This window comes from Carassius auratus, chromosome 24 (genome assembly GCF_003368295.1).
Source record: "Carassius auratus strain Wakin chromosome 24, ASM336829v1, whole genome shotgun sequence".
NCBI lineage: Eukaryota > Metazoa > Chordata > Actinopteri > Cypriniformes > Cyprinidae > Carassius > Carassius auratus.
Genome location: NC_039266.1, coordinates 21053033 through 21071481, shown reverse-complemented (window position 1 = coordinate 21071481; position 18449 = coordinate 21053033). Strand labels below are relative to the sequence as shown.

Here is an 18449-nt window from a genome sequence, read left to right as displayed (position 1 = left end):
TAACTGAATGTTCTGTGGGAATGTTTTAGTGCCATTTCCTCTAGCTAGGATATTAGGATAAAATTGTTTTCGTAGACAACGCTAGCTAGGTTTCAGATGTCCTTATAGATGGCTTTACAAAGTCTTAATGGGATTTTTCAGCAAGTTTAGTCCTTTTCCCAGATTGAGATTCATTCACTGCATTCCCCCGCTGTCCTTCAAAACAAATGAAAGGAGGGTTTTAGGGGGCAGGACCTGATTAAAAATGAATGTACTTCTTCTCTTTCACACACCTAGAAATAAAGAAAAGATCAGCTCAGGTAACTGGACACTGCGAGCCGTCAGAGTCAGCCATGTTTTATTAACACCCTCAGATCCCCCTCTAGACAGGTAAACCAGTACGTACTTATGGAGCGCTTCACTTCTCATCAGTCAGTCCTGCTCTAGCGGCATGGTCCTTATAGACTTTTCCTCACGGCTTGCTCAACACCAGAAGGTCAGGAAATGATGTGTTGGTGTACATGCACATGCTGGATGCATCGATTGGTGTGTGATATTATGTTTTAGGCAGATCAAACCAATGTTAGCTTAAGTTACCTGAAGCGACTAGCAGGTGTCTGCTGCTCTTAGGGAGTTGTAATAGCGTTTTTGTTTTGTCGTTTGGCGCCAGGTGTTCGTGGAGCTGAATGAGCTGATCATGGATAAAAACCAGGAGATGCAGTGGAGAGAAACGGCTCGCTGGATCAAGTTTGAAGAGGATGTGGAGGAGGAGACGGACCGCTGGGGAAAACCTCACGTCGCCTCGCTGTCGTTCCGCAGTCTGCTGGAGCTGAGAAAAACCATCTCTCACGGTGAGAAACTGTCAGGTTCCAGCCTTAAACAGTAACACTTTATATATTGCAATACCAATGTTTCTTGATATTATTTGCAATGTCTGCATAAATAATTGCAAAAGCACAACAGTTTCATACTACATGATGTGCAATGTTTCTAAAATGGTTTTAAACATCTGTTTATATATCATTTTATATATAATATCTATATCAATTGTGAGACTTCAAGCAGTATTGTAATGCAAAAAAATTACAATTTAAACTTCAAAAATGTATGCACTATTAAAAACTATGGACAAATCAATCAGAAAACGTATAATATAAACATACTTAAATACACCTGAAAAGGTGCCTCATGCATGTGAGTTTAATATAAAATTAAAACATGCATATTATTTATCAACACCAAGATCGTGGTGGACAAACTTATATCAGTAACATTTACTGTATGCAGATTAAAAAAAGGCAGATTTAATTTTTCTGTATTTTATATTTCAATTTGAAGCTTTAATTTTTTGCTTTCAAATTAGTTTTAGTTATTTTAATATATCAGGTAAACTAAATGAAAATTAGAAAAGCTGCTTATATTTTGTTGACGCTTATTTCAAGTATAGAAATATACTTGTTTTCGATTTAGTTAACTTGAATAGTTAACTACAAAAACCCATATTGTTATTATATTGATTGTATCAGTGATAATGAAGATTAGATGGCCATGTTTGGTTTCTCTCATTAGGAGCTGTGCTTCTGGATTTGGACCAGAAGACTCTTCCTGGTGTTGCCCATCAGGTGGTGGAGCAGATGATCATCTCAGACCAGATCAAAGCTGAGGACAGAGCCAATGTGCTGCGTGCTCTTCTCCTCAAGCACAGGTAGAACTCATTTTTATGCAGTGAGCAATATCTAAGAAATCAGTTCGCATCTGTTTATTCTCATATAATCTTGGTTTTTATTCTGCACTATTCACCGTGCCGCCATCTGTCCGTATGTAGATCCATACATGAACCCTTGCAGTCTCTCTTAGTGTCTCTTACGCGCTGGCTCCCTTGCTCTCCCTCCCTTAGTCACCCGAGCGATATGAGAGAGCACAGCTCCCCCTTCCCAAGAAACATCTCGGCGGCCAGCTTGGGCTCCATGATCAACAATCACCAGAGCAGTAGTAACCACCTGTCCCCTGTCCCCGAGCCCTCCGTCACAGAGCCACTCATGGGGTCCACAAGGAACAGTCAAGACAGCTCATTTCACATTGACATAGAGAAGAACGAGGTAATTAGTTGGAAGTGTATAAACTGGCTTTTGTTTTAAATGAGAAAGGCAAATGCATATAATATATATAATATTATATTTGTTTACTTTGTCTTTTACAAAAATATGTATAATATACACTACCAGATATTTGGAATAATTATTTTTAAATGTTTTTTAATCCTCTTATGCTCGCCAAGGCTGAATTTACATAATGATAAATAAATAAAAAAACAGTAATATTGTGAAACCTTATTATCTTTAGTATTATAAAAAGAGAAAAGTTATTTTGAATTTGTTTATAATGTTTTGCAATATTACTTTTTATTGTTCAAATAGATGTAGGCTTGGTGAGAAGAGGCATTAATTATTGCAAACTTGTGACTGGTGGTGTTTCATGTAAATGTTATTTTTTGTTTATTTTTTTATTAAACTATTCGTACAAAAAAGGAATAAAAATAAAATCAACATCAAAAGAAAACAATGCATTTTATAATTTGTAAAGTAGAATAATAAGTATACAACATGGTGTTTCGCTGGTTTTAAATATATTATATTGTTTGTTGTTAATTTTTTGTTTATTATTATTACTATTATTATTTTAAATCCTTTTTTGTGTACTTAGGAGTAAAATGTTTTTTCTTTTTTATTTACCAACAATATTTTTTGCTGCTTGTATATTGGTTGAATGTGTTTTTGTGACATTAAATGTAAAATGTATCTTCAAAATCTTCAGGTTTTTATCCTGATTGCTGTTGTTTTTTCATTATTTGCAGAAAGATTCTGCTCCATCCATAGGAATGCACAAATCCAAATCCAAACATGAACTTAAGCTTCTGGAGAAAATTCCAGAAAATGCTGAAGCCACTGTGGTACTCGTTGGTGAGCATTTATAGTCTGATTCTAAATGCTATAGGAATCTTGTTGGATTCGTATCAATCTGGAACAGCCCTAAAAGTCTCAAATAAAACCCCTTTAAGACTCCTAAATAATTAATAATAATAAATAATTCATTAATTACTACTGATTTGATTCTATATCAACTAGATGCATCAGGAACTAAAATGACTATTACAGAGCTTACAAATTATGTAAAAGAACAACAGGAAATGAAATGCATTGCTGTCTTTTCAGGCAGTGTTGATTTCCTGGAGCAGCCCACCATGGCATTTGTTCGACTTCAGGAAGCTGTTGAACTGGACTCGGTGTTGGAGGTATCGGTTCCTGTTCGGTTTCTCTTTGTGCTGCTTGGTCCTCCCAGCACCAGCATGGACTACCACCAGATTGGACGCTCCATTTCCACACTCATGTCCGACAAGGTGAGAAAGACGGTCATCAATGCACAAAATCAAAAAGGATGAATTGTTTCAAAAATTCCAGTGTTAACTCGATCCTATCGCTCTCCAGCAATTTCATGAAGCTGCGTACCTGGCAGATGATCGGCAGGACCTGCTCAATGCCATCAATGGCTTCCTGGACTGCAGTATTGTTCTCCCTCCATCAGAACTTGGAGGTGAAGATCTTCTGCGGTCCGTGGCTCACTTCCAAAGAGAGATGCTTCGCAAGAGAGAGGAGCAAGAGGTGGCCTTATTGTCCAAAGAACCCAAGAGCCTTGAAGAGAAAGGTATGCATTAACCTATGTAGCTTTGATCCAGTTCTGCTTTTATTTTGCTTTTGTTTTATTGCTTTGTGGTTTTTATTATTTTGTGTTTATGTTTGTGTGGTGTTTTTTGTTTTCTTTATTGCTTTTTGTGCTATTTTTGTTTGTATTTTGTTATTATTGTTTTTTTTTGTCTTTTTGTTTGTTGTTTTCAGTTTTTTCTTTCATTTTATATTTTGTTTTGAACATTTTTGTTTTTATCTTCCTTGTTTTTTTCCGTCTTTTTATTTATTAGTGTTTATTTTTTACCTTTTAAGGTTTTTTTGTGCTTTGGTGTAGTTTTTGTCATTTTATGCAGACATTTGTTTTTGTGTGGGTTTTATTATTTTCTTTATTTTGCTTTTCCTTAGCAATTTTTGCTAGCTTTTTCCTTCCATGTTTCCTTCCAACTTCCATGTTTATTACCCCAGCAACCTGTTATATTCATAATACCCCATATTATCTCTCTTTTTGTAAATCAGAGGCCTTGCTCACACCCTTGAAACAAGAAGACGACCCTTTACAACGCACAGGCCGTCTGTTTGGTGGGCTGATTCGTGACGCCCAGCGCCGTTACCCAAAGTACATCAGTGACTTCAAGGATGCACTGAACCCCCAGTGCATGGCAGCTGTCATCTTTATTTATTTCGCTGCTCTTTCTCCCACCATCACATTTGGAGGCCTTCTAGGTCAGTTACACTACAGCTTCGTCTGTACTTTTATCGACAGTACCAAATTTTAAATGCAATAAAATAATTTTAAATGCATGTGATCAATCACAGCGTTGTTAAATTGAAATTATTGTAAAGGAAAATATATGTGACCTGGACTTCAAAACCAGTCAAAAAGGTCAAGTTTTCGAAATTGAGATTTATAATAAATTTTTATAAGATATTAATTAATTTATTTGAAAGCTGAAGAAATAAGCGTTCCATTTACATATGGTTTGTTAGAATTGGACAATATTTTGCCGAGATGCAACTATTGCAAAAAAAATCTAAATACTGAGAAAATCACCTTTAAAGTTGTCCAAATGAAGTTCTTAGCGATTTGGATTCCTAGTCAAAAATAAAGTTTTGATATATTTATGGTAGGGAATTTACAAAATTTCTTCATGGAACGTGATCTTTACTTAATATCCTAATAATTTTTAGCATGAAAGAAAAATCTATATTTTGACCCATGCAATGTATTTCTGTCATTTGCCACAAATATACCCCAGCGACTAAAGACTCTGTGCTCCAGGGTCACATATTTGATATATAATACACAAATACTGAATAATCTAGGATTAGATCATTATCGAAGTGATAAATTTGCTTCTGGCAGGCATGTTACATGTTTGGCAATAATTTTTTTTACCCCTAAATTATACGGTCTCTCCCATTCTCAATACAAGATCTCATTCACAACTCTTGATGGCAATACATGTTGTGATGTTGCATAAAGTTTTCAAAACAAGGCCAAGATGAGTGTTCACTGTAATCAAAGCTAAAGATTGTCTAATGAAACTTTTTTTTTTTTTTTTGGCTAGGCAGTGGATATCTCTTCAGATCTTCTCAATTTAATTTTAACTGCTTCCAGAACTGACTTAAATGACTTTAAACGTCTGTTATATAACAAAAGATTATCATTATACACACAATCAATGACTCTGATCCTAATAAGTATTATGGATTATTTTTGCTTGAATTCCAGATAGCGAATGTGTCTGACCTCTCTGTTCAATAACTGAGTGTTGTGTGTGCAGGTGAGAAGACCGAAGGGCTCATTGGCGTGTCGGAGCTGATTGTGGCCACTTGTGTTCAGGGTGTGTTGTTCTGTCTGCTCGGGGCTCAGCCGCTTCTGGTGGTGGGCTTCTCTGGACCAATCCTGGTGTTTGAAGAAGCCTTCTTCTCTGTGAGTTTAAAGTACTCATCCTTAAACCAGATTCCTTACCATAAACATCATACATTCCATAAATATGCTGTCAAAAGTCAAGATCACCCAAAAAAAAAAAGAAAGGGTTTTTTTATTCAGTTTTCCTATGCCATAAAAAAATTACACAGTGGCATCTATCTAAGGGTGAAGAAGCACCAAAATGTCAGATGCCAAGTCATATGTTTTGGGGCTGCCCAATTTTTTATGTCAAGAGATGACGATTTTTTTATCAGGGCAAATTTTGAAGGACTTGTTTCGTAAGTTGGACCCAGAAAAACTTTTGTGTCACAAGTACATTTAAAGAATCTTTTATAGAATTATATAAACAGAATGTTTTTGTTTTTCTTAGTTCTGGATTTTATAAAAATGCTTTAATATGATACAATGTGACATTACAGTATATATAAAATATCTCCTCTGTCTTTATCTTCTCCAGTTCTGTAAGGAAAATAATATGGAGTACCTGACAGGTCGGGTTTGGATCGGTTTTTGGCTCATCATCATCGTGGTGATGATGGTGGCCTTTGAGGGCAGCTTCCTGGTCCGATTTGTCTCGCGTTTCACCCAGGAGATCTTCTCCATCCTCATCTCTCTCATTTTCATCTATGAGACCTTCTCAAAGCTGATCAAGGTAGTTTGGATCATCTTTTGATTGTGTTTGTCATCATATAGGTGTCCCTGGACCACAAAACCAGTCTTTAGTTGCTGGGGTATATTTTTAGCAACAACCAAAAAAAGAAACACTGTATGGGTCAGAATTATTGATTTTCCTTTAATGCCAAAAATCATTAGGATATTAAATAAAGGTCATGTTCCATGAAGATATTTTGCTAATTTCCTAACGTAACTATTTAAAAACCTAATTTTTGATTACTACTACTATGCATTACTAAGAACTTCATTTGGACAACTTTAAAAGTGATTTTTTTCAGTATTTAGATATTTTAGCTCTCTCAGATTCCAGGTTTTTAAATAGTTGTATCTCGGCCGAATATTGTACTATCCTATTAAACCATACATCAGAGGGAAATCATATTTATTCAGCTTTCAGATGATGTATAAATCTCAATTTCGAGAAATTGACTCTTCTGACTGGTTTTGTGTCTTGTGTCTTCTTGACTGCTGTTGTTTCCCACAGATATTCCAGGAACATCCTCTGAGACGCTGCTCTGCTGCGGTTTCTGATATAAACAACTCCACACACAACTCGAGCTTGGAAGATGTTACCTTAAGTCTATTAACATCAAACAGCAGTACACCGGAGACGGTGAAGGTGGTTGGTGAACCTAATACTGCTCTGCTTTCCTTGGTGCTCATGTCTGGGACCTTCTTCATCGCCTTCTACCTGCGCAAGTTCAAAAACAGTGCCTTCTTTCCTGGCAGGGTAAGACGCTTTCTGGTCAAGACACCTAATGTTGAGTGTATTAAATGTAGTTGTATTTAATCCTCTTCTGATTTATTTATTTATTTATTTTACAGCTAAGAAGAATTATTGGAGATTTCGGAGTTCCTATAGCCATTCTCATCATGGTTCTGGTAGACTACAGCATTCGAGACACATATTCACAGGTGAGATTGGATAGTTTTCAATATGCAGATGATTTGTTTTAAGTTAAAATCAAGTAAAGCAAATTATAGTGTTAATATAATTTATATTTCATGTTAGGTTCCCTAAATATTCATATTTAATGCATGGCTAGTTTGTTGAAAAGATTCATTGGTATTATTTTATTATTTTTAATTTTACACTCAAATTTTCTTCGTTTTTATTTTTGATTCATTTTCTTTTATTATTTTGCATTGCATTGTCATTTTTTGTTATTGTCCATATTTATTTTTAATGCTTCACCTTTATAATTGGTTAATTTTGTGTCTATATGATTTACTTCATCATCACTTCGTTCTCATTTTATTCGCGTATGTCTTTTTTATTTTATTGCCAAACCATACAGAAACTGAGTGTCCCCCGAGGTTTTTCAGTGACTAGTCCTGATAAGCGAGGTTGGATCGTCAATCCTCTGGGCTCTGATGGTCAGTTTCCCATCTGGATGATGTTTGCCAGCATCCTTCCGGCTCTGCTTGTCTTCATCCTCATCTTTATGGAGACACAAATCACAACGTGAGTCCATTGCCATGTTTCGTCTTTTTGTTTTTCATGATATGTGATATTTTGGGGAAAGTAGGTTTTATGTGTTTATTACTACACACTGAATAAAAAATAAAACCAGGTAACTGTGACTTTTTATCTACAGCAATAGCTATTAGAGTCAAAATTGCGAATTATTTATTACTCACAATTTTGAGCTTATATATCACAATTCTGGCTTTCTTTTTTTAACATAAAATGCGAGTTCAAAAAAAAAGAAGTCAGAATTGCGAGTTTACATCACACAGTTCTGACTTTATAACTCGGAGAGTCAAGTTATAAACTCGCAATTCTGAAAAATAAAAAAAAGTCAACATTTTGAGATAATCTTTATAACTCTCGGAATTGAGTTATAAAGTCCAAATTGCGAGTAATAAAAGTCCAAATTGTGAGGAAAAAAGTCTTATTTTTTATTTAGTGGCGGAAACGGGCTTCCATAGTAATGTAACTCATATACATATACAAAATGTTTCTGGAACACACAAAATCATGGCTTGTATTAGAAATGCTCTCTCTCCTTCAAGGTTGATAGTCAGTAAGAAAGAGCGAATGCTGGTAAAGGGTTCTGGTTTCCATCTGGATCTGTTGATCATCGTGACTCTCGGTGGCACTAGCGCACTCTTCGGTTTGCCGTGGATGGCCGCGGCCACTGTTCGCTCTGTAACCCATGCTAACGCCCTCACTGTAATGAGCAAAGCCGTCGCTCCAGGAGACAAACCTCGAATCCAGGAGGTCAAGGAGCAGAGGGTGACCGGGTTACTGGTGGCAATACTTGTAGGTAAGTTTCCAACAATTACTGTTATGCTTTTTAATGCATCCTGATCAATACAAACCGCTTATAATAAAAAAAAAATTTCATTATTATTAAGTACTGAAGTATAATTGTCGGAAAAAGTGCCTAAGATGCAAGTTTGGCATCAGATACTATTTTTGGAATTAGCAACGCAAAAATACAAATAAAAGAATAAAATTAAGCGAATAAAGATATATGATAGTTTTATTATTTATTGGACGTTTATGAATTTTATCATATTGCTGTTGCAAGTGTTTTCAAAAGACAAGCAGTCAAATGCCAACCATTACAGTCATCTTTAACAGTTTAGGTGGATAAAAACACCCTTTACTCTTGGTAAAATCACTATGATGCATAACATCTTGTGGTTTATTTCATAGTGTTTTAATACATGCAGATTAAATCAGTGCAACATGACTATTGTATGCATTGCTATATGTATTAAATGAAGAAAAAGTCTGAGAAATTGCTAATTTTGTTGTCTGTAGGTCTCTCAATAGTAATCGGTGATCTGCTCCGTCAAATCCCTATCGCGGTGCTGTTTGGCATCTTCCTGTACATGGGTGTGATGTCACTGAATGGAATCCAGATGACAGAACGGATCCTGCTGCTGCTGATGCCCCCTAAATACCACCCCGATCACACCTACGTGCGCAAGGTCTGTTTTCTGTTCATTAACAAAGAGATTTTGGATCTGTGTCAGTAACATGCTCCAGTAATGGTATCAGATACTTCACAGAATTCAACGATGTGGAAGGTAGAACTGGTTGTGTCTTGACTGAATTTCTGTGACTGGATCCTCAGGTGCGGACCCTGCGGATGCATCTGTACACTGCGATACAGGTGGTCTGTCTTGCTGTCCTCTGGGCGGTCATGTCTACTGTGGCATCGCTGGCTTTCCCGTTTGTTCTCATCATGACCGTCCCTGTCAAGATGTTTCTTCTGCCACGCATCTTCAGCAATCGTGAGATGCAGTGTGTAAGCATCTTTGCATTCAATCATTTCTTTTTTGAAGAAGAATTATTAATACTTTTATTTTAAAGACAGTAAAACATGTATATTATGTTACAAAATATTAAATTTATAGCTCAAATAACTGCTGATCTTTTGAACTTTTATATTAAATGTATCACGGTTTCCACAAAAATTGTACATGTAACATTGATGATAATATGAAATATTTCTTGTAGCAAATCAGCATATTAGTATAATTTCTGAAGGATGATGTGACACTGAAGACTGGAGTAATTACAGAATCACAGGAATAAATAACATTTTAAATAATAGTAGAAAACGGCTATTTTAAAGTAGTGTTTCAAAAAATTCCAGTTTTTACTGTCAGAAAAAATTCAGTCTTGGCGAGGATAAGATGCATCTTTCCAAAACATTTTTAAATATCTGACCGACCCCAACAGTAAAAAAAATTAATAACTTCCAAAATTAAATTAGATATATTTAGTAAATATATAATGTCTTTTAAAATATATTTAATTTACATTCCGTTTCATGTAAATTTTATTTAAAAATGAATTGACACTCCCTTAAAAGAGAGAGCACAATTCTTCACCCACTTTCACTACTGATAAAAAAAAAAAAGGTAAATTCTTGCAATTGTGAGTTTATATCACGCAATTCTGAGGAAAAAAACTCAACTGTGATATGTAAACGGGCAATTCTAAGAAATAGTTAAAGCATCTGAATAATACATCTATAGAACGCAATTATGAAAGAAAAAACTGAATTCCGAGTTTCTACAATGCAATTCTGAGAGAGAAAAAAAAGTGTTGCAATTACTCTTTTATTTTTACTTTTATTCTGTGGTGGAAATGGGCTTCCGTAGTGCATTAAGAAAGTAGGTCATTTTTTCACAATCACGTTTACTAATGCTGTTTGTATGGCTTTTCTATCTCTTTTGTGTCTCAGTTGGACGCTGATAATGCAGAGCCCACTTTTGACGAGAAAGAGGGACAAGACGAATACACAGAGATGCACATGCCAGTCTGAGCCACGACCGCTGCTGTCGCAGTCTTCCTGTCAGTCACGCTCTTGGCCAATAGGACAGTTGCTTTAAAAACTTTGATAAACCAAATCGCACAAGTCTCAACATGCTGGAGAGGGGAGAATAGTGTTCACCCGGCATTTCCAGAGACTCATTTCATTTGTATTAGAGAGCTGCTATCACACCGTTTAGCCTTAAACAAGCATATTTTGTTGCCTATGAGGAAAATGAATGTACCTTATGGGGTTAACTGGACGTTCCTAGCACCATTCAGGGCCCAGGCAATATTATATGAAGTTTTTAGTGAACATTCACGATCAAGGAAAATTGCCAAGGTCCATTTCATCTTAAATTGTATGTACGTCTGTGCTTTTAATAGTTTTACTGGCTTATTTTCTGATTTATGGCCCAGCATGGATTAATATACACAATCAACAGTATTTTTATATCTTTGTTGCCATCCGATCATGACGTTTTCTAAATTCTGTCTAAACAGGTGTTTTCTCTTTTATAATGCATGAAAGTCACATGAAAGCCTAAACTCTCATAATAACTCTAGATGTGCAGTTGCTGTATATTTTATATTGACTGTTACAAGCAAATGACACATGAACTTTTGTTTTTGAGGATGTATTTGGTAGTAAATGGTCTTGAGGGATTTTAAGATGTTTTAGCTCGGATAGATGCACTAGTGAACTAGTTTGGAGTCTTAAAACCCATTTTAAGAAAAGGAAAAAGTGTGCTTCCCCACAGATGATCCCAAAATTGTAGTTCATCATAGTTGAACTAAATATATTGACCTGATAAACTGGTATTTTCTAACACATTTCTAAAGTCTTTCCACATTTAATGTTGAATTAACACTAAAAGCCTGTTCTTTTTTTTTCAGCACCAGTTCTTAGCAACTTACTAATTATTTATTTGTTTCATGGGAACTGTATTTATGTAAGTTCATAATATCCCACTTTATATTTTTAGATCCCTAGTCAGTTAGACGGGAAATCTGCACTAATAAAATTCAATTCAGTACACTTTCACTTGGGATATTTTGTGCACACAAACCATTAGGAATAAAAATAGCAACTTTATTTGGTTAAGATCATTTAGCTAGGCATGTGTTATGTTTGTTGTTTTAGTAGCATTTCACATTTTATTTTGGAAATGTTTTTTTATTATCATTTTTAATCTCTGGAGGTTTTCACACCATTGTGCTTTAAACTACAAAACAAGCGCTTTACTTCTTATTTACATTCCAGATTATGATTCCAGAATCAGATGTGTTAGGATCTTTTAAATATAGGAGGATATGATGATAGTTTTATATTGCTTTAGATCATGTACGTGCTAACTAATGACACATGAAGAGTGAACTCCGAAAGAAATCATGTAGATGTTATTTTTCAACTAGAAACATGTTAGAAATGTAATGTCATTATTTGAGTGTACAATGCGACTGGATCAAGAATATTTTTATCAAATGTGTCTGTGTTGTCGTTTAGTACATCAGGACCAGCAGCACATTGTACTTTGTCACTGTTGTTTATCTTTGACATTCCCTCAGCCCGTGTTCAGCGACTGGTTCCAGGTTTGCATGACACGTCTAGACACATTTAGAAGCAGAGAACTCTGGGAAACCTGATTGTTTGTGGTTGTGTGTGAATGCAGGCAGGAATATGCTTGCGTTCTGTGTTGGTACAGTGTGGATGATCAGCAGCACTTGCTTGTAGATGGTATTAATGGATGCTTTAAGACTGAAGGTTAATGCTGAAACACTGTGGTCATTTTAACGTTTCCTGATATTAGTTAACAAAAGTAAGACCTAGTGTTTGGCAAAGGGAAGTGAGGGTCATTTTCCATCTGTGTGCATTTTTATGCATATTGTTCTTGCTTGGTAATTGGATATTTGATTATTAAATGTTCCTCTGTACATAATGCAACATTTACAGCAAATTCCAAATATTACAAATAAAGTTGATTTTTCTATTTAAATTGGATATTCATCTTTTTTTATTTTATTTAATATTTCTTTTCTACTGATACGGTGTAGCAAAGTTAATTTTAATAAGAATCATTCAATTGTTAAAAAGTGACCACAAAGGCATTAAGATTTGTAGAACTTTAACATTCTTTTCTAAATGTATTGCTGTTTCTACACAAATCTGTTTTCAACATTGATAATAAGAAATGCTTCTTAAGCAACAAATCAGCATATTAAAATGTTTTTTAAAAATCGTGACACTGAAGACTGGAGTCATGATGCTGAAAATATTTTTAAATAGAAAACAGATATTTTAAATTGTATTTAGTTAAAAAAAAAAAAAAGCTAAAACGAAAGCAAACGTTATAACTACAGCTGAATTCCCAGACAATAAATGACTTTATTTCTGCTTGTGGCAGTGTTCTCATTTAGTCCCTGATTTGTACACATCATGCCAGGGATCCACATGAACAAAGACTGTTTTGGAGAATGTTTAACCTGGTTTTGGGGTAAGCAGACATTTGCAGTTGTTGTTAAGTTCAGACGGGTTAAAGATGGCTGTGCTGCTGTGGATCGTGCTGCTCTCGGCTGGAGTCTCATTCGGTCGAGCACAAGAGTCCTTCAACAAACTCCCAGATATCTACAAGAGAGGAGTGGAGCTGTCTTCACACGAGTTAAATAACCATCGCAGCATCAGGAACCATTATCTCTTCTTTAAATCTATTCATCAGGCAGAAATTGAGGTAAACTCATCCTCATAATTCTAATTTCATTCTCTTTTCTGATATCGATCTATTATCAGTATATCTAAAGTAGAATTTAAATAATCAAAATCATAAAATGACAGATATTACATAAACATGGTACCTAACTATATTTTAAGTGATCTGCAATGTGTTTTTATTTTTGTGGTACTAACCACATTCCATGGCAGAAGATATGGTTGTTTTTCTAACTCAATCACATGTAGGTTTTTGTTGGGTAGAGCAGGTCAGAAATCAGTCAATCAAGTCAGTTTTAGGTCAGAAATCAAACATGGAAATCTCCTGGACCCAACATCAAAGAGGACCGAAGTGAGTTGCAATGTTGTATGGACCAGTTCTATACATTTAGTTGAATTTGTATCGTCTCTATAGGCAGGATTGGATGTCAAATACATCTACCATAACTTTTATCTGAAAGCCACCGAGTGCAAAAGAGGAACTGAGAACGCAGATGCAACCACATGTGCATTCAGGAATGATCGGGTAAGTGTGATTCATATGTGATTTTAAAGCAAATATGCGTTTTAAAGAACCAAAGAAAGTTAGAATATGAATATCAGCTGTTTACATTCGTTCAAATAAGTCATTTTCCAAACATGTATTAAGTGGGTGGACAGCATGTATTTGTTACATGTTGAATTTGCAAATTATAGTACAGTTAAAATACACTACTATTAAAAGTTTGTGGTCAATAAGACTTTTGAAGTCTCTTATCTCCACCAAGGCTGCATTTGTTAGGTCCAAAATACAGTAAAAATGGTAATACTGTGAACTAATATTATCATTTAAAATAATAGTTATGTATTTAATAAAGTATTTTATTCCTGTGATGCAAAAAGCTGAATTTTCAGCATCATTCCTCCAGTTTTCAGTGTCATGTGATCCTTCAGAAATCATTCTATTTTGCTGCTCAAGAAAAATTCTTATTGTAAAAAATGCTGAAAACAGTTGTGCTGCCTAATATTTTTGTGGAAGCCATGATACATTTGTGCTTTTCGGGAATCTTTGAATAGAAAGTTTAAAAGAAAGCATTTATTTGAAATCTGTCGAGTGTCTTTACAGTCAGTTTAATGCGTCTTTGCTGAATAAAATATATATTACTGACCCCAAACTTTTCAACTGTATCTGTATAATAAGTAAATAGCTGAAATTCGGAGATTACTGGCCATAAAATAAAATATTTTTGCTATTGATCATGCAAAGTATTACTAGGTTTAATACAGACAATTTACTTAATGTGCATTATATTGTTGGAAATATTAAGATCTATAAAGTGGCAACACCACAATGCTAAAAAATTAAATGTGGAATAATTTCTTTATACTTACTGGCTCAGTTTTTTGTGTATTCCTCCAGCCTCTTGTTGACTGTGTGATCTGCTACAAAATCTCTGCAGGAGAAATTAATGAGAAGCCTAAACCTTATTTAAACTGTATGCATCGACGATTGCTTTCAAAGGTATTCTCTCTTTATATTCTTCATTTTGATGATGGATTCTCATTGCCTTACCTGGGAAAACACTTGATCTTATTATAATTCCCATAATGATGTCAAATTTTGCTCAGTATATTTAAAAGAATAGCTCATCCAAAACAAAAAAAAAATGCTGAAAATGTGCTTGCCTCAGGCCATTCAATATTTAGATGAGTTTCTTTCATCATCAGAACTGATTTGGAGAAATGTAGCATTACTTAATTTATTCAACAATGGATCCTCTAGAGTGAATGGGTGCCGTCAGTTTGAGAGCCCAAACAGCTGATTAAAACATCACAATAATCCACAAGTAGTCCGTATGACTCCTATTAGAAGTTAAAAACCCATTTAAACACCAGCTTTTCACTTCAAAAGATGTTAGTTGATGGAGTAGTATGAATTACTTGTAAATTATTGTGATGTTTTTATCAGCTGTTTAGGCTCTCATTCTGACGGCACCCATTCATTACAAAGCATCCATTGGTGAGCAAGTGATTTAATGCTAAATTTCTCCAAATCTGTTCTGATGAATAAACAAACACTGAACTCATCCATATATTGGATTGCCTAAGGGAGAGTACATTTTCAACTAAATTAATTTCTGGGTGAAAGATTTCAAGATGTACAAAACTTGAGCTGTGTGTAGAAGTGACTCTTGCTGTTATCATAATCGTTGTGTTATTGTCTGAACACAAGGAAACAAGGAGAGAGCGAGAGATTGGCTGTTTCCGTGTTGGTTTTGGCCATCTGACCCCGACTCCCGTGGCATCCACCGGATCCTAGAGAACAGCTGGACGAGAAACGTCATTTGAAATCTGATGTTCTGGAATCTACTGGCTTCACCGTCTCAAACCCAGCATGTTTTAGCATGTCTTTCCTTCGCCAAATCAATTCTTGCATCACATTTATCTGATTGTCAAGAACTAAAGAGAGCATTGCACAGTTGGGGTCATATTTTATATATTAAATCAACAGGGGATGTGTTGCATAAGAGTTCAGTGTTTGCCCTGGGAAAGAACAGCTATTTTCCACACAACAAAGCAGAGTTCTCTAGAAGTCCCTTAACTCCTTTTAAATATGAATGAATAAATAAATAAATAAATGCATATGACAATATACAATACAATGCTTTAGTTTATTAGTGCAATAAAATATTTTACAAATAATACATGTTTCAATAGTATTGTTCTTATGTACTGTTAGAAAGTTGAGGTAGACTTTTACTTCACTAACAGTCTTATTCTGTCTATTTTTGTTTTAAACAAGTTACATTTTCGGGTTTGTATGTTGTCTAGACGTGTTCAGACCTGCAATACAGAATTCATTTGAAGTTAATGCATTAAAGTTTCACTATAAAGGCAACTATAACAGTCGTTATAAATATAGTTCCCGCCTATGTACGCTAGCGCTATGCCATTTTGTTATCTGCCGCTTTAAATGCTCGAGCTCTTTAAAATCAGGTTGATGATTGGTCAATATTTTGTATCGTTTATCAGGTGGAAAAAAAAGTTCTAAAGTTGATTCCAAAAATATCGTCATATAGTTATATTTGTGGTATGAACTTCGCTGTTCTCGAAGAATTAGAATCTAGAATTAAAATTAGAATTCAATCTGATCCTAGAGCAGCACTAGACGTTTTTATTTAGTTTTTGAACATGTGAAAATCTGATCATATTAATTATAATTATTTAAAACAGTGAGCATTTGTCAAAGAGAACGAATGCCTATTTAGTTCAAATTATGGTTGTGGTTTAATTTTAATTTTTAATTTTTTAATGTGCACAACATGCAGTGCAGCTGGGTTTTAGTAGGCCTATTTTCAATAAAGCAGATTATTATTATTTTTTTAAATATAATTTCATACCTAAAAACTGAGTCAACAGAGAAAATCTAACTAGTCCTTTAACCTCACTACAGCCGTATTTACTGTTACCCAACAACGACACAAGAACAGTCCAGACTTCCTGGAATGAGGCTGTTTTTAGCGCCTGCAGCTGGAGCTCGTGCTCAGACTGGTTGAAGATGCCTCTGCTGCTGTTCGCTCTGTTGCTCGCTGCCGGAGTCTCACTGAGCTCCGCCGATGCTCAAATCTCCTTCAGCAAACTCCCAGACTCCATCAAGAAAGGAGTGGAGCTCGCGGAGCAAAACATAAACGCTCACGAAAGCGTCCAGCATCATTTTCTCTTCTTTAAAACCATTAAGCAGTCACAAATTGAGGTAAGCCTTTCTCTGTTTCTGGTTTCTCTTTTCTCTGCTTTCTCCGAGACTGGACTCTGTGTGCCATCACACCAAGTTTCTTTTCTTTTCTTTTCTTTTCTTTTCTTTTCTTTTCTTTTCTTTTCTTTTCTTTTCTTTTCTTTTCTTTTCTTTTCTTTTATTTTATTTTATTTTATTTTATTTTATTTTATTTTTATTTGAGGTAAAAAACTCTAAAAGGTAAAATTACATTTGTAGCATGCAAAATACAAGATAATAGGCCTACATAATTTTTTCTTCTAAAATAAATAAATAAATCATAACCATGGAAGTGCTGAGAAATACATGTGAGGTGTTAAATACCAGAAGGTATCTGCCAGCAATAACCAAATATTTATATATTATATGAATACTGTCTAAAATTTGTGAATTGTAATGAGTAATATTTATGTAAAGATAATGATTTTCTTTAGGATTTCTGAAATATTTATTAATCAACATATATACATAATTATTTATTATTAAAAAAAGTTTTGCTTGCTATAGCTGATCAAACGGCCCTTTTTTGTATCAATATTTCCCATTTAGGCCCATGTGTTATTTTAGTATCACTTGTGTACTATTATAATTGTTAACATAAGAATGTATATTTTTCTATTTTTATTTGATGTGATTAAATGTCTATAGCTTTTATTCAATTTTATATTTAGCTTAACTGTAGAACTTCAGCTTAAACTAAATAAAATGAGAAATATTCCTTTGACAACTAGCCAAAATAAAATATTTGTTATACTTTTTAGTTTATTATATTATATTTAATACTTTTTCTTTTATTTGAAATAATGAAAATATATTTTATGGTTTTAGTTGCAATTCATGTTAATAACCCTGGTGTTTGTTGTGTCTATTGGATGAATATCTATCATCTCTGAATAGGCAGGGTTTGATGTTGTCTACATCTATCAGAACTTTTACCTGAAAGCCACCAAGTGCAAAAGAGGAACTGAGAACGCAGATACAACCACATGTGCGTTCAGGAATGATCGGGTAAGTGAACTTTACATCGCCCGCAGTAACAGAAAATACTTTGATCCACCTCTGCACATACCTCTATAATAAGCGAATACAGCTTGAGGCTGAGCATTGCACAAACAACTGAGCTTTCATTTAACATGCATGCAATGCCATAAGAACAAGTTATTGTACCATATGTTAGAAACCATGGCAAAAAAAAATGGAATCTAATTAAACCACTGCTTATTTATTTCTCCAGCCTCTGATAGACTGTGTCGTCTGCTATAAGACCTACACTGGAGTGATTGAGACGGATCCCAAACCTTATGTGAGCTGTGTGCATAAACCAGCTCTCACCGAGGTGTGTCCTTCTCATACACCTCACATTCAGCTCAACTCATACAGACCTGCTTTGAACAAAATTTGAGCTCTAATATTAAAATGAACTAATACTGTTTAATTTTTTTTTA

The 18449-nt window shown here is 34.7% G+C and overlaps 1 protein-coding gene across 3 annotated transcripts in view; it reads left to right on the top strand.

The window, feature by feature from the left end:
• The window catches only part of LOC113042610 (anion exchange protein 2), a 39426-nt gene extending 26883 nt beyond the window's left edge, over positions 1 to 12543 (top strand). For all 3 annotated transcript variants that reach the window (XM_026201585.1, XM_026201586.1, XM_026201588.1), the window contains 16 exons: positions 650 to 830; positions 1549 to 1684; positions 1877 to 2078; positions 2834 to 2939; positions 3192 to 3376; positions 3465 to 3681; positions 4179 to 4385; positions 5447 to 5595; positions 6053 to 6247; positions 6755 to 7000; positions 7096 to 7185; positions 7569 to 7735; positions 8287 to 8540; positions 9044 to 9213; positions 9360 to 9533; positions 10479 to 12543. In XM_026201585.1, the coding sequence (XP_026057370.1) occupies positions 650 to 830; positions 1549 to 1684; positions 1877 to 2078; positions 2834 to 2939; positions 3192 to 3376; positions 3465 to 3681; positions 4179 to 4385; positions 5447 to 5595; positions 6053 to 6247; positions 6755 to 7000; positions 7096 to 7185; positions 7569 to 7735; positions 8287 to 8540; positions 9044 to 9213; positions 9360 to 9533; positions 10479 to 10559 (2760 nt within the window). In that variant the 3' untranslated portion in view covers positions 10560 to 12543. The remainder of the gene's footprint in view (positions 1 to 649; positions 831 to 1548; positions 1685 to 1876; positions 2079 to 2833; positions 2940 to 3191; positions 3377 to 3464; positions 3682 to 4178; positions 4386 to 5446; positions 5596 to 6052; positions 6248 to 6754; positions 7001 to 7095; positions 7186 to 7568; positions 7736 to 8286; positions 8541 to 9043; positions 9214 to 9359; positions 9534 to 10478) is intronic.
• Positions 12544 to 18449: the final 5906 nt, after the last annotated feature.